At 42.1% G+C, this 25,814-nt stretch overlaps 1 protein-coding gene across 3 annotated transcripts in view; it reads right to left on the bottom strand.

Moving 5' to 3' along the window:
* LOC111074873 (unconventional myosin-VIIa) overlaps positions 1–25,814 on the bottom strand; it is a 348,050-nt gene that overhangs the window by 5,871 nt on the left and 316,365 nt on the right. For all 3 annotated transcript variants that reach the window (XM_041594218.1, XM_041594219.1, XM_041594220.1), the window contains one exon: positions 23,875–24,285. In XM_041594218.1, coding sequence (XP_041450152.1) covers positions 23,875–24,285 — 411 coding nt within the window. The remainder of the gene's footprint in view (positions 1–23,874; positions 24,286–25,814) is intronic.

Here is a 25,814-nt window from a genome sequence, read left to right as displayed (position 1 = left end):
GGACCGCAAAGAATATTTTGCCGTCATTTAACACGATATCAAGGCAATCTTTAATAGACAAGACAGTTCATATTCTGACAAAACGCCAGTGAGCATAATACAGCAGGAGTTAGCGGCCATGCGGCAGGGAACTGCCAGATTACTATGACGAGATTGAGAAAAAACTCTCTCTTATTACCAAAAAAACATTATGGTTCACACAGCAGACGCAGCGAGCGTTTTGAATAACAATGCCAGGGAAGATGCCTTAGAGGTATTCATTTTAGGCTTCAGAAGAGCCTTAAAAAGGGCGGTTTTTCCTTGAAGGCCAAAGGATGTACAAAACGATCTGGATTTTGCACTGTCAGCAGAATCCAGCAAAGATCGGAGCGTTCTTGCTGTGAGCGCAAACCCCAAGCGCCACAACAGGGCAATGTCAAACAATATAGGTCCCAGGACTCCAGTTCGTACAAGAGCTCTCATTACGTTAGGAGTCAGGGCACGTCCAATGCCCAGCAAGGCGGCTGCACTCAACAAGAGAGTCAGAGCGCCAAAGAGTGGAACATATCGCCATTAGCTGTGACCAATCCAGACTACCTATAATGAGGCTGCCAGTGAGGCAGCCGTAGAGATAGACGGGGAGCTTTGTAACGAAAGCGACGCCTTTAATTTTGTAGGGAAAGTGCCTACTGGCATTCCTTTTGGCGAAAAGTAGCAGGGGTTAACATAAAACTTTTAGTAGACACTGTCGCGTCGAAGAATTACATCGAGACTCGCGCGTGGCTTCAGGGCGTTATCCAGGTCGAAACAACGTTCCCCATGCCTTCGAAAAAAATCACCGAAAAGTGTCTTCTGTCAAGGGGGCTTCGACAGAAGACACTTTTCGGTGATTTTTTTCGATAAAATCCCTATCAACCTTCGATGACATCATTGGCCTCGACTTGCTAGGTAGGGACAACGTGGAGTGAGTGGAACACTCAGATTCGGTAACACGACTGAGGTTTTCAAGTTACACAAGTGCAAATACGGTCAACCAGTTGACGTCGAAGAAATTTATTCAAATTTTTAATAGGAGTTGCGGCAGTTGCCAACCCTAACGGGGCATTGTCATTCATGGACAATGAACCAAAATACTCCACGCTGTACCCTATTTCCCTAGCCCTATCCAATTTTGTTGAATCTAAGGTCGAGCCTTTTGAAGGAAAAAATTATTTTCAAGTCCAAGTCACCGTAAAACCCAGTTAATTTAGCGGAGCGTGACCGAGAAAAAAACTTTATTTTTCCATGCATGGAGGGCACACTGGCCTTTGGTTTAAAAAATGCAGGAAGAACTGTTCAGGGGGTAATCGATGATGTTTTACGCGAACAAATCGTCAAAACCGATTATGTGTCTGTCCATGACTGAGCATGAGGCTATATGAGGCGGACATGAAATCCTAACAGAAGAATTCGATCAGCAGGAACAAGTCAAAGAAAATAGCAGTGGACCTGAAAGAGTCCCAATGTCACGCGTTTCAGAAACTCAGGAACATCCTTGCGTCGGAGGATGCTATGTTGATGTATACTGGTTTTAAAAAACCTTTTGACTTGACCACGAACGCTTGTCTATGGCATAGGAGCAGTCCTTCCCGAAAACAATAAGATACCGGGCGTTGAAAGACAGGGGGGGCAAACTACGCAAGCATGAGCTGCTAGTCAAACTCGGACATTAGCTTTATGGGGTTAAAGACATAAATAGATTTATAGACCACCAGCCGGCTGCAGCCGCTTACAGTTGTGGTGTCTGCAGGCGACCTTAACCGAAAAATAAAGTGCTGGAAGGCACGCATTGACGATCTCGGGGTCAATCTTTTTTATAATCCTGGCAAGGAGAACCACGTCGCTGAATCACTGTCGCGACAAAATGCCAAATGTTAAGACAGTAAATGGTGGTGTTATTCCTCATTATTTCCGTATATCTTTTATTCATTTTTTTCCGCAGGTTTTTCTGGTTACTTTACCTCTTTACTATCGATACCTTTAGCTATCTATACCTATCGTGGCAGTAGGCCTATTTCCCACGTTTAAAGGAAACTAATTGTGTTTTATTTGTGTACCCTGTGTTGTAAACCGACCGTGCAATCTGTCCACTACCTGGTCTTGTTTAGTTATAGCCTTTTCACCCTGACGACCATCCATTTTTGGGATGGTCCGTAAGGTTTTGCCGTTCCAAAAATTTGCAAGTTATTCCACCATCCATCTGGGATGTTCCTAATTCGCACGTTTCTGTGCGGTATTTTTTTCGATAATTGTCAAATGCAACCATTACTATTTGACATTCAAAACAATTAATCGGATTTCACAACGAAAATGTCAACAATGACAGACAGGAAAATGGTAAAAAACAACAACAAAACATCTGATATGTCAGAATTGTCTCAGGTACACAACTCGGTTTGTGGACTATCCTCTGGGATCCTCTCATTTAGGAATGCTCTGCAAAACTCATGCAGGATATTGCACACGCTATGGGCTGTACTCAGAAAAAGAGCCCAAAGTATTCTAAGACACCTATTTCAGGATGGGATATGCAACAACCTGTTCAGGGGCTCTAAAAGAAATTTGTAGATCTGCTGGAACTTCAGGCTCGGGGCTAGCCTTGAAATGTCCAAAAGAGCAGTAGGCAAGGTGGGAAAATTGATGACGCGATAGTTTCTTTTGGTTTTGGTTATTTTAAATGCTTTTATTCGGTTTACTTGTGTACAATTCGAGACCTGCTGGAATTGCTAGATGTGCTGTGGGCTGGTGGACTGCTCAGTGTATTGTCTTGAGTTTGTGACTGCCTAGTGCTGTGTCCTGTGTTCGGGCTAATGGACTACCTAGTGCAGTATCTTGGGTTTGGGCTGATGGACTGCCTATTGCAGTGTCTTGGATTTGGGCTGATGGACTGCCTGCTTCTTCGGCCGATCTTGGCCCTTTTATGCAGCTTGCGATCGCACCTGAGACCGTCATTTTCCATGGTCTGTCTTCGACCCGGAAATAATATATTATTGCTAACTTATGATTATTGGGGGACAATAATTGTGGGGCGTGGTAAGTGGGTCGAAGCTTGGTGCTTCGTTGACAATTGTTAGTGGGTCAGTGGGTTTGAGCAAAGTGTTTTGCTGAGACTGCATCGCAGTAGGTGCAGGCTGCAGTTGGGAATTGGGTTTAGAAATGAGGTTTTGCTGAGGCCGAGTAGTTGTGAAATATCGCCAAGAAGTGGGTGACCGAGAATTTCGTGCTGTCTTCGCTGATTGCAAAATAATGCAAGAGGTGGGTTGTTTTAAATTGGTGTGTGGGCAAGAATGTGTAGAGTTGCTGATCGAGAGTTTTTAATTAATTGTGTGCGTTGCTTATGACTATTTTATTTTTCGGAGGTACTGACACAGAATATATATTTGTATTTAAAACATTGATTGGATTTAGTAGAAGCAGTCAGAAATGACCACGCTTCAGTGTTTTCAAAACAGATATCCATTCCAATAAATTCTCCTCGTCAATTTTAGCCTCATTATCATCATCATCCAGTCCAGCAACATGATTAGCTTGCTGCTGAATCACATTCACAAACATTGCAATGTTATTTATATTCATTTTAATTATAAATGCTTACAAATTTTCACCGCACGCAATTGTGAGCATCAGCTGTTTCTCATGGATGGTGGATGGCCTCAGTGTGAATCGTTGTTTCACATCTTTCAAAAATTCCCACCGTTCCCCCGGGATGGGCTCAGTGTGCAGAGGGCATTAGCGAATTTTTTTTGTATTTATTTCTTATTTAAGCATAGTATCCAGCACTGCGGAATCAAAAAATTCCTGTCAAACTTCATATAAAAAAAACTGTGACAGGAATGTTTCGTTTACGTATTCCTGGAGTGTGTATACAGCAACACAAGCGGAATCCACAGATTTATATCGATAGCTGCCTATCGGGACCGTCTGTGAACTGACAGAACAGCTGATACCCAGCTCAGGAATATATACTTTACAATTCTTCCTGAAGTGAATGGTGCAAGATATAGGCAAAAACTGTCCGCAAAACCAAAAAGAGAGATGAAAATTATTCTTTTTTGTTTTGCAACAATATATGCCACCAACACAATCACTTCATCATTAGAGTGCATATTTTTCCTTTTTTAATTTTAGCAGAATTTTACAGTTTAAAAAACACAGCTGATTCATCAACCCTGTTTTAGCTATGTTCCACATCCCCACAGAATAACTAGCAAATTCCTTGCAACAATTTTCCGCGGTGCTGGAGACAGGCCTTTAAATTCAACTGTTTCAACTTCTTCTGTGCATTCGTATTCACAACTGCGATGTTGTTGAAATTTGCCCGATGCACTCTCTCTGAGCCGCTCTCTATTTTTATCTCCATTCTTACCGTTCATCATACATACTTTCTTGTATGCATAAATACTGGTTTCTTCTAGGTACATCACTCCGGACCTAACGGTGGCACAATGTGAGAGGAAGGACGGGAAAAACCTATATCTGGCCACTGCATACCTGCCGTATGAAGAAGAAGACCCACCCTCGGAGGATGTCAGGGCCCTGATCCACCAATCGCGGAGGGAGGGAATCGACATTGTCTTAGGCTGTGACGCGAATGCCCATCACTCCCTCTGGGAAAGTACGGGTCAAATTCTAGAGGACAGTCGCTGTTCGAGTACATTTTGTCCACATATCCTCTTGTGTGCAACCGGGTAGACCACCCCACATTCTGCAACAGGAACCGTGCAGAGGTTATAGATACCTCGAATGACCTCGAATAGCGACTACCTTACTATCGATGACTGGCACGTGTCCAGTGAATGTTCCTTTTTGGACCACAAAAGGATAGTGTACAGCATAAATGGAGCAAGGAGAGGCCCAAGGCCCACCGCAATCCAAAGCGGACTGACTGTCATCGTTTCTCCGCAACCGTAAAGAAGGTCCTGGGGAAAGGGAGTCATGGGCAGCCTTCTGCGATGCCATAGATAGTACCACTGAGGCCTTAAGGTTTCGACGTGTACTGTCGAAGGCACCCACCACACCAGACCTGCTCCGAAGCCAGGATGGTACTTTCGCAGAGAGCAGCCAAGAATCCCTAGAGCTCCTCATGAGTACTCACTTCCCGGGTTGCTCAGATGTCACCGGTGACGAATGCAAAGCCACCAACGGCACTGAGCGTCATTAAGGAGAGGAAATGGAGGATTTCATACGAAATATAATGGCACCAGACAAGATTTTCTGGGCCATTAAATCATTCCGTCACTATTCTCACGAAGATATAAGATGCCGAGATTCAAACTACCAGCAATTGGTGGAACGACACTCGAGTTATCGATCGAAGCATGGTGTCATCCTTGACTCCAAACTCCCCTGGAAGAGAAACACAGAGGAAAGGAAGAAATAGGCAATGGCAGCTTTCTACACCTGTAGGAAGACTTTTGGACGAACATGGGGCTTACAGCCGCATATCATCCATTGGATGTATACAGCGGTAATAAGACCCATCCTGACATACGGAGGCATGGTATGGTGGGAAGCAATTAACATGGAGAACATCCGTAGAGTCCAACGTACAGCATGCCTTGGGGTCAGCGGATCTCTCAAATCCACCCCACAGGCAGCTCTGGACACCATGCTATACCTAGAAAAGTGCCGCTAGGCTATTAGCCGAGCAATTCTTGAAGCCATCGCCTTATGGTCACACCACTATACTCCCTAAGGAAGAAAGTGGAACGGCCAGGTGGAGGACTACTGTGTTTCAGAGTTCTCATGGAAAGAACAGCTGTGCGATCTCTCGCTCGCTTTTGGGGTCAAATGACACTATTGGGGAGGCGTCACCAAATACTAGAGAATACTACTAGAGAAACTGGTGCTCTTTATAGAGGACTCGGGATGGTCCGCGAAACCTTCCTAGGCACCGCACAATATCCCGTGACGAGTGTGGGCATCACAATGGGCAGACTTGCCTCCGAGTGACCTCGACTTCGGTCGAGCAGCCCTATAAACCTAACCTAACCAAAACTATTTTTTGTGCGCTTATCTCAGTGTTACAAACGCGAGAGTCAGCTTAAACATTTACACCGACTTGATTGTTACCGTTTCCTTATCTAATTTTTTGGTCTACACTCCTATAATGAGTACATGCTGTGCTTAAAAGTGCCGCTCGGTAGCCCTAAAGCCAATTTTCACCTACTGCTGGCTGAGCGACAAGATGACACACACGGTATGCGCTGGACTCGGACAAATTGGTGGACGCGTAGTCGACTTGATGAAGTCTCGCTGTGGCCTTAAATGGACATGTTGGGACTGCAGTCTGATTGTCTGGACGTTGATATGTAATGACTGCACCATTACGTGGCCCATGCGACACCAAGCCGAGGACTGTTACGCGCGGAACCCATGCGACATGCGAGTTTTTATGAGACAAACTCATAATGAATTTGCGGCCGTCAACTCTGAATTCCGACAGGAAGTGTCTTTCCATGGAGTCACACTTCAAAAATCTTAAAATTTTTTCTGATTCGCCAAAGAAAAAGAAAGGTAAGAACAGTCTGCCCAATGGTAATAAAGATATTTTCCTTGCATTTGCGCGATCACCCCTACTCCCAATTCTTTCACCGTCTTTAATAGACTTTGCTGTCGAACTTGGATTTAATGGGGCAACGATTGTGGCTTCTGCATCCACCTCCTCTCCTGCGCCTGTGTCTGACTGCGATGTCAGGCGGTAAGTCAATGACGATTCCGTCGCTGGAGCTTCGGTGCCTTCACTGGAACCCGCTGACACTGCTGTTAGCATGGATGTGGAGGCTCCTCGGCATCCACCGTCAACTCTGAATATGGCTGATTATCAGCTGATTCTGCCCCTCGGGTTGAATCTGCAACGCCGGTTCTACCTAATAGTTCCATCATCCCTGTATCTATTCTAACTGCTGTCGCCCCACCTAAATTTATTTATTAATGGTATCATTTATTTTTTTAAGAATTTTTAAAATCTTTTATTTGTTTCATGGTTTTTTCAGAGGTAGTGCTTCTATTTTTCTTATAACTTAAGTATCTTATATCTGGTTGCATAGACTGTTCCAGTTATGAAAAGCTAACAAATGCAGCCATAAATCCGACCCAGACCTTTTGTATCTGCAGCTTAACGCCTGAAAGATATAAAGCTTTCAAATTCAAATTTCATTATTTTTTGCGGTATTTTTTTTTCAAAATTTTAATTTTAAAAACTCGTGAAAAGTCGAAAAAAAAATAATTCTTGGCCAATATTTTTGGTTTTAGATATACGCATTAATTAGGCGTGCAGTAAGCTTAACAAGCTACATATATACTGACAGTGATCTTTCGAGTCTGATGTAATCGCTTTTTCTGAAATTTAGATCAACTCATCTATTTATGACTCCGAGATTCTCATTGACAAAATTAATATATATAGGTATGATCGTCCATCTCGTGGTGGCGGTGTCCTGATTGCTGTTCGTTCGGACATAGCGTCCCAAATCTTTTACGTCGAAAAGCATAATAAAATTGAAATTATTGTTGTTAAGCTTTGTTGGCCCTGGCCGGCGAAAATCCTCCAGCTGAACCCTCCCCGAAGGTGCCGGCTGGGCAATGGGCACTGCATTATCCCGGATCGGGTAATGAATTGCCGCTTGCTCTGTCCGGGGTAATGCAGTGTCTAGCCAAGGCCAGGTCCAGGTCTTCCCGACCAAAAATTTGGGGGAACTGAACCATGGCCATGGCTGGAGGTGCCTGGCGGGTAGGCATAAAACGCTAGGGGGTGGTCCCCCCGAAAAATATTAACCAGCATGGACCTTTTGGGCCAACAATGGAGCGGAAGAAGGAGCAAGCAAGGGTTGGGATGTCAACCCAAACGTCGGTGGAAAGCGTGGCTGCTACCACCGGCGGGCACGGGGAGGAGCAATCCTCTCTGCGTGTCGCCAGCGGCCACACCTCTGGTAGGGCGGGAGCAGGTCATATCAGTTGCAATGCTACTGCCACAAAAACGACTCACTCCAAGTTGAGCCGCACAGGTGCCGTGGTCGATACAGACTCGGACCTGGAGAGCGTGCTCTCGGTAACCAAGACGGAGGAAGATAGCCTTCTCCGCTCCCCGGAACCGCAGGGAGGGGCCGAAGCGTTCCACGGAGGGGTTGAAGGCGAAGGCCCAGTACAAAGCGGCCCTCAAGATCATGGGCCCGCTCCAGGGCAGGAACGACCTCTCTGAAGAGGAGAAGGCCAAAATGACCTGTGCCGAGCAACGGATACAAGAGGGACGGCTGCACTTCGCGCAGATGCCGCAGATGAAGGCATCGACGGAGGGATTTGCCAACAAGGTGGAGGAGAGTCTCGCCACCAAAACGCAACGCTCGACCGAGAGTGCCATCAAGGACACTCCGGTGAGCAAGCGGCAACGCGGCCCCAAGGTGGCAGGACCCACACCCAAACCGGAGAAGAGACCCCAAAAAGCGAATGTCAGTGAGGTGACCAAACGACACCTAATCGTGGCACTCATTGACCGGAGCGACGAGAACGGCAAAATAACGGCGGCGCGGTGGAAGACGGTGCACGCGCGGCTCGTGGATGCGCTGTTCGCTCGAATGGAGGAGGACCCAACGGCCCCATGACCACGTTCGATGGTGCAGGGTGGCTTAACGGGGTCAAAATACTAAAATGTATTGACGACCCCACACTCAAGTGGCTGACGCAAACGGTCTGCCAATTGGAAGCGTTGTGGGAGGGGGCCAAGCTGGAGGTGGTGGACAGGGAGCTAATCCCGTCCATACCAAAGGCAAAGGTAATCTTCCCCATCGCAATCCAAAGGGACCGTGAGTTGAAGCTACTACAGCGGCAGAACTCTGATGAGCCAACGGAATACTGGAGGATACTGCACATTTGGAGCCCACTACCCAATGAGGGGGCCAGAGTGCAATCATCCAGATCAGCAAGGAGGCAGAGGACCTGCTGTACCCCAGATTCGGGAAGATGGAGTGGGGGATGGGCATTGTTTACCTGCGGCTGAAAAAAGGCCACCCCGAAGATATGGATGCGCACACTCTTCAGGCAGGCGAGATGGAGAAGGCCCTTGGTCTGGACACCATCGTGGAGGCCGCCCAGGGTCTTGCGCTGGACTCGGAGGAGGAGGAGGACGGTGACCTGACGGTAGTATTCGACGGAGCTCCTCTTTGCCAAGGAGCAAGCGCCGACCGACATAGCCTTAGTCCAGGAGCCATGGGTTGCATCAGTACATGCTGCGGCCGGACTAAAGTCCTCAAATTTTAACGTGTTCTATCCACCATCGGTAAGCAGGAACAGAACCGCCGTAATCGCACGAAAGGGAATCCATGCTCACCTTATGTCTCATTACAGCACTGACGATCTGACCGTGGTGATGCTAGAAAGTAAGGAAAGGCACCTGATGGTAGCTTCCTGCTACAAGGCTCACGACAGGCCAGCTCCACCTGAAGAGTTGAGGCATCTAGTGGGGGAAGCCAGCCCGAAAGACCAGCAACCTCTCGTCGGTACGGACGCAAACGCACATCACAACGTGTGGGAAAGCCCCGACATCAACGATAGAGGTGAGTCACTCCTAGACTTCATACTATCAACTAACCTAGAAGTAGCAAACGTAGGGGAGGAATACACCTTTGTAGGGCCCACCTCTTCAAACGTGCTAGATTTAACACTCGTAGCGGGAACAAGTACTTTGGTATCTGGCTGGAGAGTCCTTGAAAGACCATCCTTCTCAGACCACAAGTACATTCAGTTTAAGTGCGAATTTGAACACTCTCTGAAGATAACTGTCTATAGAAACCCCCGGAACACAAACTGGGAAAGTTGAAAAAGACAGTTACCTCGAAGCTCGCGAATCGTCCGGGTGAAATAGCGAAATCCCCGGAACACATAGAAACGTCCCTGTAGACCCTATCCAAGGAACTACTGGATGCGTACCACGCATCGTGCCCACCCTCGAGAACGAAAAAGAGGACCAAACCACTCTGGTGGAACCGGGACCCATCGCTCCAAAGAAACAACCTCAACGAATTCTTCAAAATCGCATACAGGCCAGCGATGAGATGATCAATGAGGAATACAAAATCCTACTCAGGGAGTACAAGAAGGAAATACGAAGGGCACAGGAGGAACTTCTGCTCCAACATCGAGAAAGTCCCAGAAACGGCTACACTCCGGAAGCTGCTATCAAAGCAACCTACCATACAGAGTCAGCTCAAGCGAAACGATGGACGGTGGACTGAGGGCAGTGAAGAAGCCCTAACAGCACTAATGGAAGCTCACTTCCCAGGATGCACCGAGGTTGCTGACGCTACAACGCATCAGGACCTAGCAACTGAGGAACAGCATTCCCCGAACGGGTCTCATATTGTCTAGGAGAATCCAATGGGCTATAGACTCCTTTTTGGGTACGAAAGCACCTGGACTAGACGGTATATTTCCAGCCATGCTACAGGCGACCAAAAACGTGATCACCACATGGCTCTCTGCAATATACTCAGCTGCCTGAGTACACGCTATATCCCTGTTCAATGGAGGGCCTCGAGGATTGTCTTCCTTCCAAAGGCAGGAAAGTGCAGCCATATGAGCCCCAATGACTACAGACCGATAAGCCTCACCTCTTTTCTACTCAAAACACTAGAAAAGCTGCTGGATCTACACATCAGAAAGATGTAGAGGGGCGGATGCCAACCAACCAGCATGCCTACACCAAAGGGAAATCGGTGGAGACGGCACTGCATTCGCTAGTAGCCACCATCGAAAATGCCCTCCAAAATAAAAACTATGCTCTAGGAGTGTTCGTAGACATATCCGGAGCATTCAATAACGTGAATACCAACGCGATAATGGACCGCCTAGAAGCGACCAACACGCATCCCGCAATAAACCTCTGGATGAAGAACCTTCTAAGTTGTAGACGGGTGTACTCAGAATGGAGCACCGCTTCCTTGGTGATAGGGGAACACAGAGGCACACCTCAGGGTGGGGTCCTCTCGCCCCTCCTGAGGAACCTGGTGGTCGACGACCTAATAAAGAGATTCGAAAGGAGAGCCCCATAAATAGCAGCTTATGCGGATGACATAAGCATAATTATTACGGGAGTATGTCCATCAACACTCAGGGAGATATGTGAGTGGGCGAAAAAGTAGGACTCAGTATCAATGCGGACAAGACGGATCTCATCCTTTACCAAGAGATACAAGGTACCGGCATGGATCCACCGAAAATTGAAAAAACCAGACTGACCCCGAGAACACAAGTCAAATACCTCGGCATAGTACTGGACAGCAAGCTGGCATGGAGACCAAATGTATTGGAAAGGGTGAAGAAGGCCACCATTGCGCTATATGCATCCAAGAAGATGCTCAGCAGTACATGGGGCCTGTCACCTGCTCTAATGCACTGGATCTACATCTCGGTGGTGCGACCGACTCTGCTGTATGGAGTCTTAGTGTGGAGGCAAGCGACAGAAAAGACGACGTACAATAAGCTTATGGAAAGGACCCAGCGGCAGGCACTGCTTTGCATTACGGGGGCGTTGAGGTCAACTCCAACAAAAGCACTCGAAACCATAATCGGAATCGACCCACGCTCAACTGATTGCAGGAAATGCGGCACAACGCTTAGTAGCATCAGGAAACATGTCTCTACAGGGATTCGGGCACAGTTCAATTGGCCGAGACATGACCAGTATATCTGACTACATGATCCCCCAAATTTGCCTGGACGTGAACACAACCTCATTTATGGGACTCGACTACTGGAAAAGGGGTCGGGACCAGACTCAACACCTCAACATATACACCTACGGCTCCAAGATGGAAGGAGGAGTAGGAGCGGGCATATACTGTACAGACCCTGAGATAGGGCTGTCCTATAAGCTACCGGACTAATGCAGCATATTCCAGGCGGAAGTCTACGCCATACGGAAAGCGGCACAGGCGGCTCAGTTCATCGATCGTTCACACGGCGTGGTAAACCTGTTCGTGGACAGCCAGGCGGCAGATCCATGCAGTCGTCACCGGTCAGTTCCAGAAACGTCCTGGCGAGCAGAGAAGCATTAGACTACCTAAGCACGACAAAGTCAGTGCGGATCTATTGGGTTCCCAGCCACCAGGGCATCGAAGGTAACGAGACAGCGGATGTACTGGCTAAGGAAGGCGTCGGGTTGGCCATTGCGATGAAGAAGGGGCTATCGAAACCCTGGAACACCTCATATGCAGCTGCCCGGCGCTATCAAGGGTAAGAAGAAAATACCTGGGTACCCCGGTGATGGCATCACTGGAAGAGGCCTCTAGAAGGACACCAGGGGAACTTCTTGCCTTCGCGAAAAACACCTCGATCTTCAAGGACTTTGAAACCTCACAACAATGAAGAAGGTTAATGCACCCCCCCATCCGGACAACTAAGGGCCATACCGGCCTATGCGTGGCCCCATGAGGGCCGTCCGGGTCAACCTAAGCTAACCTTTGTTGGCCCTCTTTTAATCTCTTTGTATCCTGCTCTTACATTCCGCCGTCCTCCGAATTTTCCACATATATGCTTCACGTTTCCCGTCTTCAGTCTGTTTCGTCCCAAAGAAAATTGTCTTTGGTGATTTTAATTTAACTTATATCTCATGGTCTCCTTCTGTGCACTCCAACCTGATGTTTCCATCTATTCAGCATGATTTTGTCGATTTATTGTCGGACACATCCTTGGGTCAGGCTAATGCTATATCCAATAACTTGGGTAGGATTCTAGATCTCGTTTTTACTTCCGACATATCGACATACCGTGGTCTGCAGAGGATCTCCTCTATCTTTCCCAGAAGACCCTTATCATCCCACACTTCCGTGCAGTTTCCCTCCTCTGATCCCATCAAATCTCCCGTAAAGCCACCGTCTATCTTTTGCTTCAAGAAAGCTGACTTTACGTGCTTGAATATCGCACTTTCTCAGATCGATTGGTCATTTCTCGCCGACTTTCATGAAATTAAAACGGCTACAAATGCATTTTTTATTGTTCCTTGTTAATATCTATAATACCTATGTACCTTTAATTTCACCTTCGCGTTATGCTAGTGGTCCGATTTGGTTCACCCGACGTTTGATAAACCTTCGGAATATTAAATCTCTCTTGTATAAAAGTTTCAAAAGAACTGGTTCTCAATCTGACATCTCTAAGTATCCAATCGCTAAGAGTAAATTTTTTTTATTTAATAAAACATGTTATAATAACTACCTGTATAAATGTAGACTTAACTTTAAGCGTAATCCAAAGCAATTTTTTAGGTTTGTCAATTTTTCCTTCATATATTTCCTTTAATGGATGTATGGCTGATAACGATTGTGAAATTTCTAATCTATTCGCTTAATTTTTTCAACTCTGCTACTCAGCTCCTTCTAATAACCCTCCATCTGATGTCATCTGACATATTTTTTCCCAATCAATCATATCCTTTCCTCATGAGTAGTTCTAACCGTCCCCCCCGGCCTAGTGTATCCCCAGGCCCCCAGGCCCGGCGCAGCCCCCGCCTCTCTAGAGCTCACGGATTTTTCCACCGTCTGGTGAGAGTCATATATTATTCCCATTCATAAAAATGGGTATATATCGGGCATATCTAATTACCGTGGGATTTCCAATTTATCTGCCATTCCCGAACTCCTCGAAAAAATGATTACTTCCAAGCTCCAACACTTTTGTTGTTCCTTATTCTCTATCTCAAACTAATGTAGTCTATACTGACTTTAGTAATGCTATTGATTCAGTAAATCAAAATCTGCTTATTCATAAATTATCTCTCCTAGGGTTTCCGCCTAAACTTTCTTTTCTGGTTTAATGCATATCTTTGTAATCGATCTCAGCGTGTCTGTTTTTATAACTCTCTTTCTAAGCCTGTCTCTGTATCGTCGGGGGTACCTCAAGGTAGCCATCTTGTTGCCCTCTGTTGTTTAATTTGTTCATCAATGATTTTCCCCAAGTCTTAACTCATTCCCGAGTACTTATGTATGCGGACGATGTGAAGTTATGTTTCTCCTATAGCGACCCCATGTCCCCGTTATGTCTCCAATCCGATCTTGACGCCCTCAACAACTAATGCTTAAGAAACATTCTTCTCCATAACATTTCCAAATGTAATGTCATGACATTCAATCGCAGCAAGCCTTACCTTTTTGACTACAATACCTTAAAACGTCCAACCTAACTCCCACATATCCGCTATTTCTAATAAAGCCAGAGGAGTCCTGGGCTTGTCAAAAGATGGTCTAAGGAGTTCACCGACCCTTATACCACTAAACTTTTATATGTATTCCTTGTCCGGCCTATCCTTGAATATGGTTACTACGTTTGGTCTCCGCATTATCAAAAATATTAGGATATGATTGAGTCCGTTTAAAAACAGTTTCTCCTTTTTGCACTTCGTGGCCTTGATTGGGACGCCTCTAGACAGGGCCCGCAACCATCCAAAAGGTTTTTTTTTTCATTTTTTTCATTTTTTAGGTTTGGTTAACGAATTTTAGCTCCAAAGTCTCTCCATAGATTTTAATGAGCGATACCTTTAACGACGCCAAATTAATGCACCTATACATAAAAAAATTGAGGATCCAGGATATAATTTTTTTTCGACTTTTCCTGAGTTTTTAAAGTCAAAATTTCGTAAAAAATACCGCACAAAAATCATCATTTTTGCTTTATATGCTTTATATTTGCCAGACGGTAAGCTGAAATCACAAAGTGTTTAGGCTCAACTTCTAGCTGTTTTAATTATCTTTTCAAAATAGCAAAGTTCTTTACAACCAGACGTAAGATACTAGGGTTATGTGAAAAAAACAATCGCTACCTCTGAAAAAAGGTTAAAAAAAAAATAACAGTTTTCAAAAATTCTTTAAAAAAAGTTCTGCCATAGAAAAAAAAATAAAATATCATCAAACCATTTCTAAGCCCCACTTTACAAAGCGTTTTGTCCTGGGGGTGACTGGTTAACATATATATTCTTTCGTACTTACGCCAGTGACCTTAAAATAACAAATGCAGAGGGCGCACACCCCCCACCCACACATACCCGCGACGGGACGACTAGTTCGGGGACGGCAGTTAACCACACGCCGAATTGGCGCATTGCCGATGGACAGCAGACGGACCTCTAGGCCCACATGAGACCATACGGACGCGAACGAACCACAGACGGAATGGTACACCATGGGTGGCGAGGAGTCTAGGTTTCCTAGTCATGGCCCTTAAGGTCGTGGCCGATACGCCAGACGCATCTGATTTGGTTTCACAGAAGCGCAGCTAGTTCAATCAAATAATAGACAGATAGCACTATTTGATAGATTTGGGGCTTAACATTTTTGTTACAGAATTGTGTTTTTTTTTTCTACGGCAGATATTTTTTATAAGCATAAGAAAATAAAAATAAGAAAACTGGTATTTTTATTTTTGACTTTTTTTTACATAACTTAAGTGTGATACATCTGGTTGTAATGAACTTTGCCGTTCTGAAAAGCTAAAAAATAAACAAGAAAACGCTTTGTAACTGCAGCTTACCGTCTGGGAAATATTAAGCATTAAACTGCAAAACTTATTATTTTTGTGCAGTATTATACCCGTACTCAAAACGAGTAAAGGGGTATACATATTCGAATTGTGGTAAAAGTGGATGTGTGCAACGCAGAGAAAGAAACGTTTTCGACCCCATAAGGTATATATATTCTTGATCAGCATCAATAGCAGAGTCGATATAGCCATGTCTGTCTGTCCGTCCGTCCGTGTCGAAAAGCGCCTAGTTCTCAGAGATATAAGAGCTAGAGCAACCAAATTTTTCGGGCAAAACTGTTTTCTGGGCTCTGTACGGAAGGCAGTACTCAGATCAACAAAAAAAAGGTCGGTATATACTAGAAAAGCATCCGAATATATTTATATTGCTGGTATGTTTCAACCCCTCGACAGTTATATCGATTTGATATATTTTGCCAGCAAACACGAAGCAAACATTGCAATATGAGAACAAAAAACCAAATGAAATTCTGCGTGAGACGGCTGAGAAGTTTGAGACTAAGCTTCATAGTCTTTCGGACGAAGTCGAGCAACTTGGGAAACGAATGGTAGAGCTTGAAGAGAGAAGCGATACAGTCCGTGCGCTATGCAGCAAGGTGGAAGAGTTAGAGGCAAAACTCCAAGCCAAAGCCAAAGCCAATGGAGATGCCGATGCACTCATTGCAAATGATGTGCGGGTACATGGAGTGCCTGTAATGGACAACGAGAACTTAAAGGCTCTCTTTAATGGCCTTTTCTACTCGTTAGGCCTCCTCCCACCACCGAAAATCAAGAAGATTTTTCGCATCAAGTCGCGGGTGCATGCACATGAGTCTGTTGTCGATCCTGTAATCATCGGCGAACACGGCGAATCTGTTTGCCTTAGGAGCAGATCTCTATGCCCTGCAGAGCCTAATCCATGATGTTGCGACTGAGGAAGCTCCCCCATCCGGAGGCCCCAACAACAACAAAAATTTTCGTTCGATTATCTAAGTTAATTTTCTTACTCAACATTATTTTTAAGAACCATTATCTTCTAGTAATAATCTTTGTTAGGGATCTCACTCTCTTCACATTATCTCCCCTTACTGACAAGGAATGATAGTGCATAGACATCCAGTGCGAGCAGCTATACAATGCTGAGAGTACTTGTGAATCAAGGAAAAGGTTTGCGTGTGTGCCACATTAATGCCCAACGCCTGACTAAAAAAATTGACGAATTTAGGTATATATTTGTCCAGTCCAATGTTGATGTCATATGTGTGTCTGAAACGTGGTTTTCGTCTCATGTTAATGATGTGTTAGTAGAATGTTTTGGCTATGACCTGTTTCGATCTGATCGAAATAGTCACGCAGGAGGTGTAGCCATATATGTAAGTAAACGTCTAAATGCAAAATTTGTATGTAAACACCCTAGTGATGGTGTCGAATGGATATTGTATGGCTGTGTGTATAGACCTCAGCGGTATATAGCATTGACATTGACACTTACTTACACAGAAGTAATACTAGCTGGGGACTTCAACAGTAATATACTGAGGGAAAATCACTTATCGGATGACATAGAAGCTACGGGATTTAAGTTAGTAAGCAAATCTGAACCTACCCATTTTTCTAATTACTGTGATACTTTACTTGACTTTTTTTTGTAAACCATAATCACAATGTTTCTACGTTCAGTCAGCTTTCCATGCCAATGTTTTCGAAACATGACTTAATTTTCTTGACCTATAATTTTAATACAGACTTAAACGAAAACATAATAGTTTATAGAGATTTTAAAAATATTGACTATGCCTTGTTAAGTGCTGACTTGAATACATGTGACTGGGACTCTATATATAACAATCCTAATATTGACTCACAATTGACTGTCCTCCAAAATAATATAATATACCTATATAATAGATCAATACCTCTAGTGGCAAAAACTGATAAACCTCGTGGCAATCCCTGGTTCAACTCGCAAATTAGAATATTAATAAAAAAAACGCGACACTTCATTTCGAAAATGGAAGCGGTACATAACAGCTACTTAGGAAGAAGGTGATATAATTAAATAACTCAGAGAAACGTAAATATTTTTTTTAATTCTTTAAGGCAACATCAATCAAGCAGACATGGTCCACTTGCTTAATAGTGGGTATTGGTAAATCCAACAATGAACGCATCTGTAATGTTGATCATGATGTACTCAATGAACAATTTTTAGACTGCAAAGTACTTGAAGTGACTAAAACTGACTATGTTGACACTTGCCCCAAAATCTATATAGAAACTGTGATGATGCAAACTGCTTTTGTGATAATGATAATTAGTTTAGTTTAGTTTTTCATGTGTAACTGAGTCAGATGTCCTCGAATCAATGTTATAAATTAATTCAAATTCCACTGATATTGAAGGCAAATACATTTGCCGTCCATCTAGAAAACGTCTTCAAACCACACCCAGCAACAAATAGCTTTGTGCTCCCACCAACCAACAATCCCGAAGCTACTCCGCCTATCATATTCCAATAAGGAGAAGTCACAAGTGTCACTAAAGAACAAAGCTCAAAGCAAATGAAACCTCCGAGCCACGATTTCAGTGTAGTATATTTCCTTGCTGTGATATTCAACAGCATGATGAAATGGGGTTATTATCCTTAAAAATGGAGGAAATTAGTCATCAAAATGATCCATAAAGCCGGAAAAGACAAGTCCAAGCCATCATCATATCAGCCTACTGCCTTGCCTATCAAAGATATTTGAGAAGCTGCTCCTGAATCGTATCAATCAACACCTACACATCAACGGTGCCATCCCGACTCACCAATTTGGATTCCGCGAAAAACACGGAGCCATTGAACAATTAAACCGTATAACCTCTGATATACGAAATGCATTTGAAAGACGGGAGTATTGCTCCGCTGTTTTTCTGGATGTCGCCCAGGTTTTCGACCGCGTTTGGTTAGATGGCTTAATCCACAAAATCAAAATATTACTTCCACAGAACATCCATGGAATATTGGAGTCATACCTACAGCAAAGAAGTTTCGCAGTACGATGCAAAGATTTCCTCTCTGAATATCATCCATTTGAAACTGGGGTACCTCAAGGCAGCGTGCTTGGACCGACACTGTATATCATATTCACAGCAGATCTACCGACAAACAGCCTAACAACAACTTCGACATTTGCTGAAGATACTGCCATATTAAGTCGCTCCAAGTGCCCAAGAAGGGCCACTGAACACTTATCATCTCATCTCGTGGTCTTAGAAAAATGGCTAGCAGACTGGCGGATACATGCAAATGAGCAAACGTGCAAGCATGTAACCTTTACGTTAAACAGACAAACTTGCCCTCCATTATGTCTGAACAATATCAGCATTCCACAAACCACCGAAGTAACATACCTTGGTGTTCATCTAGATAAAAGGCTTACTTCGCGTTAACACATCGAAGCGAAGAGAAATCTACTTAAATTTAAAGCTAGTAATCTACATTGGCTAATAAACACCCGTTCACCACTAAAACCGTACAAAGTACTTTTGTACAATGCAGTTCTCAAACCCATCTGGACATACGGCTCCGAGCTATGGGGAAACGCTTGCGTTAGTAATTTAGAAATAATCCAGACAGCCCAATCGAAGATACTAAGAACTATCACTGGTGCACCATGGTACATACGGAATGAAAATATCCATAAAGCCTTAAATGTAGGATCAGTCAAAGATGAAATTGCCAAAGTGAAAGCAAAGTACCAGGCCAAGCTTCAAGCCCATCCTAATAGACTTGCGCAGTCTTTAACTTGGCACACTAGCCATACACGACTCCGGCGAAGAGACCTTCCCACCCAGCAATAATACTTAGCTAGGTACGTACTCAAGTAATTAAGTGTAATTAATTAAATAAATATATTAGGCTAAGATTTGTATACTTGTCGTAAGTCTCTAATAGGGAAGATTCGATAAATAAAATCCCGTAATAAAAAAACAAAAAAAAAAAAAAACTGGTATTGATGATATGTATAAATCCAAAATTTATAAAATTGTTATTGCCAAAAATACTGCCATACAATCAATATATCCTGATTCTTAGAAAGTAGCAAAAATACTACCAATTCCAAAATCTGCCAACGAATACAGGACAATCTCTATATTAACTTTTTTTTATCAAAAGCGTTAGAACGACTAATGGCTGGTCAGATGACAAATTACTTGACAGCTAATAAACTCTTGACTGACAAACAGTCAGGTTTTCGTGTGGGAAGAAGCTGTACAACAGCAATAATAAACGTAGTGGAAGGTATCAGAGAAAAATTGGACAATGACAATATAACGTTCTTGACTCTTTTAGACTATAGTAAAGCTTTTGACACGGTTAACCACGAAATTCTTTTTTTTAAACTAAGGCATCTATGTAATTTTTCGCGTGCAGCAACAAAGCTGATCTTCTCTTATTTGAGTAATCGGAGGCAGACTGTGTCCATTAATAACACTACTCGACAAAATCGAACTCTTTTTTTCCTCAAGGATCCAAACCGACTTTTTCTGATAAATATGGGGCTTTAAAATTTTTTAAAGAGTTCAGGTTTTTTTCTATGGCATAACTTTTTTTTGAAAAATTTTTGAAGTCTGGTATTTTTTTTTAAAGCTTTTTTCAGAGGTAGCGTTTGTTTTTTTCACATAACTCTAGTATCATACGTCTGGTTGTAAAAAAACTTTGCTATTTTGAAATGATAATTCAAGCAGCTAGAAGTTGAGTCCAAACACTTTGTGATTTTAGCTTACCGTCTGAGACATTTGTACATTTGGTACCTGATCGCGTTCCTTTGTTCCCAATTGGCAGTTGGGCTCGCAACCTTCCAAAAGGTATTTTTTGTTCATTTTTTTTGCATATTTTAGGTTTGGTTAACAAATTTTAGCTCCAAAGTCTCTCCATAGATTTTAAAGAGCGATAACTTAAACGACGCACTTAATGCACCTATACACAAAAAAATAGAGGACACAGGATATAATTTTTTTTCGACTTCTTCTGAGTTTTTAAAGTCAAAATTTCCTAAAAAATACCGCACAAAAATCATAATTTTTGCATTTCAATGCCTTATATTTCCCAGACGGTAAGCTGAAATCACAAAGTGTTTGGACTCAACTTCTAGCTGCTTTAATTATCTTTTCAAGATAGCAACGTTTTTTTACAACCAGACGTATGATACTAGAGTTATGTGAAAAAAACAAGCGCTACCTCTGAAAAAAGGTTAAAAAAATATCATCAAACCATTTCTAAGCCGCAAATCTTTAAGAAAAAGTTCGTTTTGTTCCTTGAGGAAAAATCGTGTTGACTAGTGTAATTTGTATTCGTCTTTCCTATGTGTCAAGCGTGGCGTTCCTCAAGGATCTGTCCTCGGTCCATTACTATTCTCTGTGTATATTAATGATCTTCCGAGTGTATTGACAAATTGTGAAGTACATATGTTTGCTGATGACGTTCAAATGTATGTTAGTCGTCCTATTGGTAGAATTAATGACTGTGTTCGGGTTTGTAATAGTGAATTAAAAGCCATAAGTCAGTATATTAAATTTATATTATATATATTATATATATATATATATATATATTATATTTATTAAACCCAAATAAGTCAAAATGTATAGTCATAGGTAAAATACAGTTCAACACTGATACTCTACAAAAATTATCGATTGAAAATATCCCTATAGAATATGTAAAACGGGCCAATATTTTTGGGTTTTACATTTAATCAAACGTTGACATGGGATGACCACATAAATAAATCAGTCGGAAAAACATATGGAATCCTTAGATCGCTATATATAACGAAAGACTTTTTACCACTGAAAATCAAACAAACAATTGCAACAATGTACCTCACACCAGTACTTCTTTATGGTATCGAAGTCTTTAGTGACTGTAACTCCGATAGCCAACGAAAGCTGCAAGTTGCTTTTAATAATATAGCAAGATATATTAATAATATACATAGAACGAACATAGAAGAAGAAGAAGAACATATACATAGAACGCAATGATTAAGATATTCGATATGCCACTTAAATCATGGACAAACCATAGAGTCTTGGCATTATTGCAGAAAATTATATACACCAAATAACCTTGTTACCTAGTATATGAAAGACTTAGGTTTAGCACGTCAAGAAGGACCAGAAACAGTATGACAGTTAAATACAAGTACTCCTGCACAATGCGGCAATTGTTTGTATATGCTGTCCGCATTTGGAACCAACTTCCCCACGGCCGAAGCAATTATGGCCTTAAGGCCATAAGTGGCGCGAAGCAATTCAAGATCGCACTGGAGGAACATCTGCGCACTGCCTAACTTTAATAATTTAAACTTTTTAATAGTGTGGATGGATGAAAATAGAGCGAGACCTATAGAAATGAAATTAAATTTATTCTGTCAGTAAATGTTAGTACATAAGTTCAATTATAATTCTAACTGTAATTACTCTTAAATGTTACTATGTATTCTGTATTTTTAAATGTTAATAACTATTAGAATTGTTGTGACTAGTGCCTTAATTTATAAGTATTTATATGCTTGTCGCGCTAGGATGAAAAATACAAAATACAAATACAAATATTTAAATAATGAAGACAAATAGAATCTAATTATTGCAGCATTATATGAAGGACAATAATTTTTATAAATATAAAACAAATATTGTTTTCAAAACATTTTGTCTTCACGGTGGTCGGCACGGGAGGCGTCGCCGTCTGCTGCTGCTGATAGTCAGACACATTAGCTTGCTAATAAAATATTGGGGAGCCCAAGATATGCCTGGGGAAGAGCGACACCGGCTGAAGAAGTGCATTTTATTAACTTTAAACAAAACCAAGCAGCTGTCTGAGCATTTTAACCGTACGGAATTCAGTGCACACCTTTGGTCACACCACTGGCTGCTAGAAGCATATATGACATTTTTTTGCTAGCAAACAGTTTTTGGATCTGAGTACTAGGCTTAACACGAGTTCAATATTCTCACTTCAACGATCTGTATCTTGTCTTATATTATATGAATGCTAAAGATCTTAGTCTTGTTTTGTTGGTGAATCATTTTACTAGGTTTTTTTTCTTAAGCCATTTTTACAGTTTTGTATGTGTCCACACAGCCTTTTTAGTTTAAATTAATTAGTTCGTCTATGCGATGTTGAAACTGCGATTTAGCATACTGTGGGTGTAGCGTTGCAGGAAAAATAGCGTACCATGCATCCTTGTCCTCTCCCACAACATCAGCACTCCACTTCCACCGCATATTTTACCATCTGCGATTTTACATGGCTCCATATATTTTTAAACAAAATTCATATCGGGAGATTGTGGTGGGCACTTTGACCATTTTTTCACCAAAAGGGACGTGTACTTTTACTATAGCTAACTAATAAAAAAAAACTCATACTTTTTAGTAAGAACAGTTAGTTTGAATCGAAAAACGAAACAAAAGTTTGTATGAGACTCAACGCATAATCGGACAGTGCAGAAGTGCCAATGGAGAATACCGATTTTTCCTAAAAATCTGGTCAAAGCTTCGCTTTTTCTTATCGCATTTACTGGCTAGTTGCGTGGATATCTGCCAGATATCCTGATGGCTCCCCCAGGAATGTAATCCTTGTTGAAACTACGAAGGTTATAGTTAAATTGAACTTGTAAGAAAACTGTTCGGAAAAGCGCCACATTGGTTGGAAAATGCAAATTTACTGTGCTCTATATAAATATAATGTTCCGTAATGAGTTTAGCCTGGACAAAATATTGGGGAATGATTTTAAATGATCCAAAAGAGCATTTGATATTACAAAAATTTATCAATACCTTTAAAAAAAAATGTACATCAAAAACGATCGGGAAAAGACGTTTTCCTAAATAGTGAGCATAAGTGCATAAGTACCATTTCTATAAGAGATTTACTCAAAAAAAGCTTAATTTAAAATAAAATAATTCCAATGGGAATATATACTGAGACGAAAACATTGGTCGAATAAGGTGTTGTGATGGTATATCAGCTTAAATTCCAATGTTATTGATAGTATTCATTACTTCAAGATTTTATTTTTATTTTTTTAAGTAAATTTTTTTTTTTGTTATTGTATACGTTTTGAGCACATTTGTACTGGGTAAACAAGTGTCCGGTTATGCGACGTATCCTGTGACAGAAAATTATTATCCGGGAGTGGTTCGGAAACTCCGACTACATTAAACAGTGTAGCTTGTGGTATTTTTAATTGATCACAATCTCTATCAAATACCTTTTTTGGAACGGATCCCGCACAACCCCCGAGCTAGCTACGCTGCAAAACCGGGTGAACCGAAAATTCGTTACAATGTACTTACCATTACATCAAAAATTGTGGCGCGATGGAGAGGCCAACTTTGTATTAAATTCAGAAATGCTTTTTTTGCTTCTGCTGGTAACATTCCCCGAAGACTCTGATGATGCATAGCGACGGCTTCGTGAGGTATGTTGGGTACAAATCTTGGTGGCAAGCAATGACTTGCAACAGCTCGATAATCATTTAATATATCACGACAGTCACCAAGTTCCAGTTGCCCCTGAAGAGCTGTTAGCATAATTGCTTCCATCTCTGTTATTGGATAACGTTCGCTGCGTAGACTGTGTAGATTTTGATGGTATAACAATTCTTTTTCGACTGTATCGTCTAAATTTATATAATTGTCGCAAAATAAATGCTTTTTGAATAGAAAGATATAATGTTGCTGTCGTGAGCTTGAAACATTACTTTGCTGAAATATAAAAAAAAATTAATATTCAATAATAATTTTTAGGCATTTGAATTTAGTTGGTACCTAACGTCTAAGGTATAATTAATATTTTCTTAGTTTGAAGATATACAGGGAGGCTCCGGTTTTTACTTTCACAAAAAAATGTGCAAGACTTTTCCGTTTTCAAATCGGCATTGACATGAATTTGACTCCATTACCAGTGCAATTGAGCTTTTGGCCTTTTGATAAATCATTTTTATTTAAAGCAACCTCCAAATTAGAACTGAAAAAATTGATCAGGGCAAACATAAGAAGTAAATTCATCTTAACAGCTGTGGCAGCCCGATTTGTCATCGATAAATCTCTGTTAAACATAACAGAGGCCTTTTTGTATGAGCTGGCGAGTGGGTATAACAGCAGTAACACTACAGGGAATAAACAAATTCACTTTTGTGGATTCCAGAGTGCTTTGAAATGAAAAGTATTACTTTTTACTGAAAAGTAAAACGCAAAGTGAATCTGAAAACCGACCTGCCTGATAAATTCGATTCATCGAATTTGAGTTGGTAATGTGCTGCGCGAACCTGTGCAATAGGGTCACGTTTCCTTCCGTTTTCTTCCGCCTGTTCCCCTTGTAAGTTTATAATGGACATTCAGACTACTTATTGCATGACGTGTACGTCGTCAATGGTCGTCTAATAGTAGGCAGTGGTCAAGAAAATAACTTAGTTGATTTTTTCCTAGATGGAGAATAATATCTCCAGTTTAGAAATTTTTTCCGACTATGGCCTCTTCCGTTCTTCCTCATTCATATTTGAAAACCATCTTGTAGTATTCAGACTACGCATTTCGAGTGATTTAAAAATTTCACTTTTGAAACGGGTTTGGCGCTTTGGCGAAGCGAGTGCGCAGGGCTCTTGCTCACTAGAATCCTTTCAGACAAAGTATATTCGAAATTGACACACCCACTCTCGACTGAAATCCAAAAAGAGTGTATTTGTGGCTTTGTGTGTGCTAATGCCATAGGCTCTATTCCGAACAAAAATTTACAGGACAAATACTAGAGCCAAACAAAAGATATGATTTTGACCAAACTAAAATTACTACTAAAGTGACTAGAACATTATCGACCCACTCGCGAACACTGTGAAAGCACACTTCTACACTTCTTCAGTCCATGGTCGCACCTCAATCAAGATGAGCAGTTCATCCGACCAAAAATATTTTGGTCCATTCGAGCTGACCTTTAGGGTATTCATCATGAAGTGATGTCTCAATTTCAGGTAGTTGCACCTTTCCTAATGCGTACCACTTACCATTTGACTCTTGTTTATATTTGAGCGGGTGACAATGGGGACATTCTTTGTCCATAGCACCACTCAACACTTTCTAATGAGCGGAATGTTATCATGCATGGCTCTTTTCTAAAACAAAGCCGTGCTTTCTTAGGCGCATCAGGTGTTTTATTTTTTAAATTGCAATTGCTTTAAATGTTTGGCACTCTGATTAGTGCGAATGACCGTTGCCAAAATTTTCGTGTGCTGAAACCC

The sequence above is a fragment of the Drosophila obscura genome, unplaced genomic scaffold (genome assembly GCF_018151105.1).
Source record: "Drosophila obscura isolate BZ-5 IFL unplaced genomic scaffold, ASM1815110v1 contig_216, whole genome shotgun sequence".
NCBI lineage: Eukaryota > Metazoa > Arthropoda > Insecta > Diptera > Drosophilidae > Drosophila > Drosophila obscura.
This window is presented reverse-complemented; position numbering and strand designations above follow the sequence as displayed.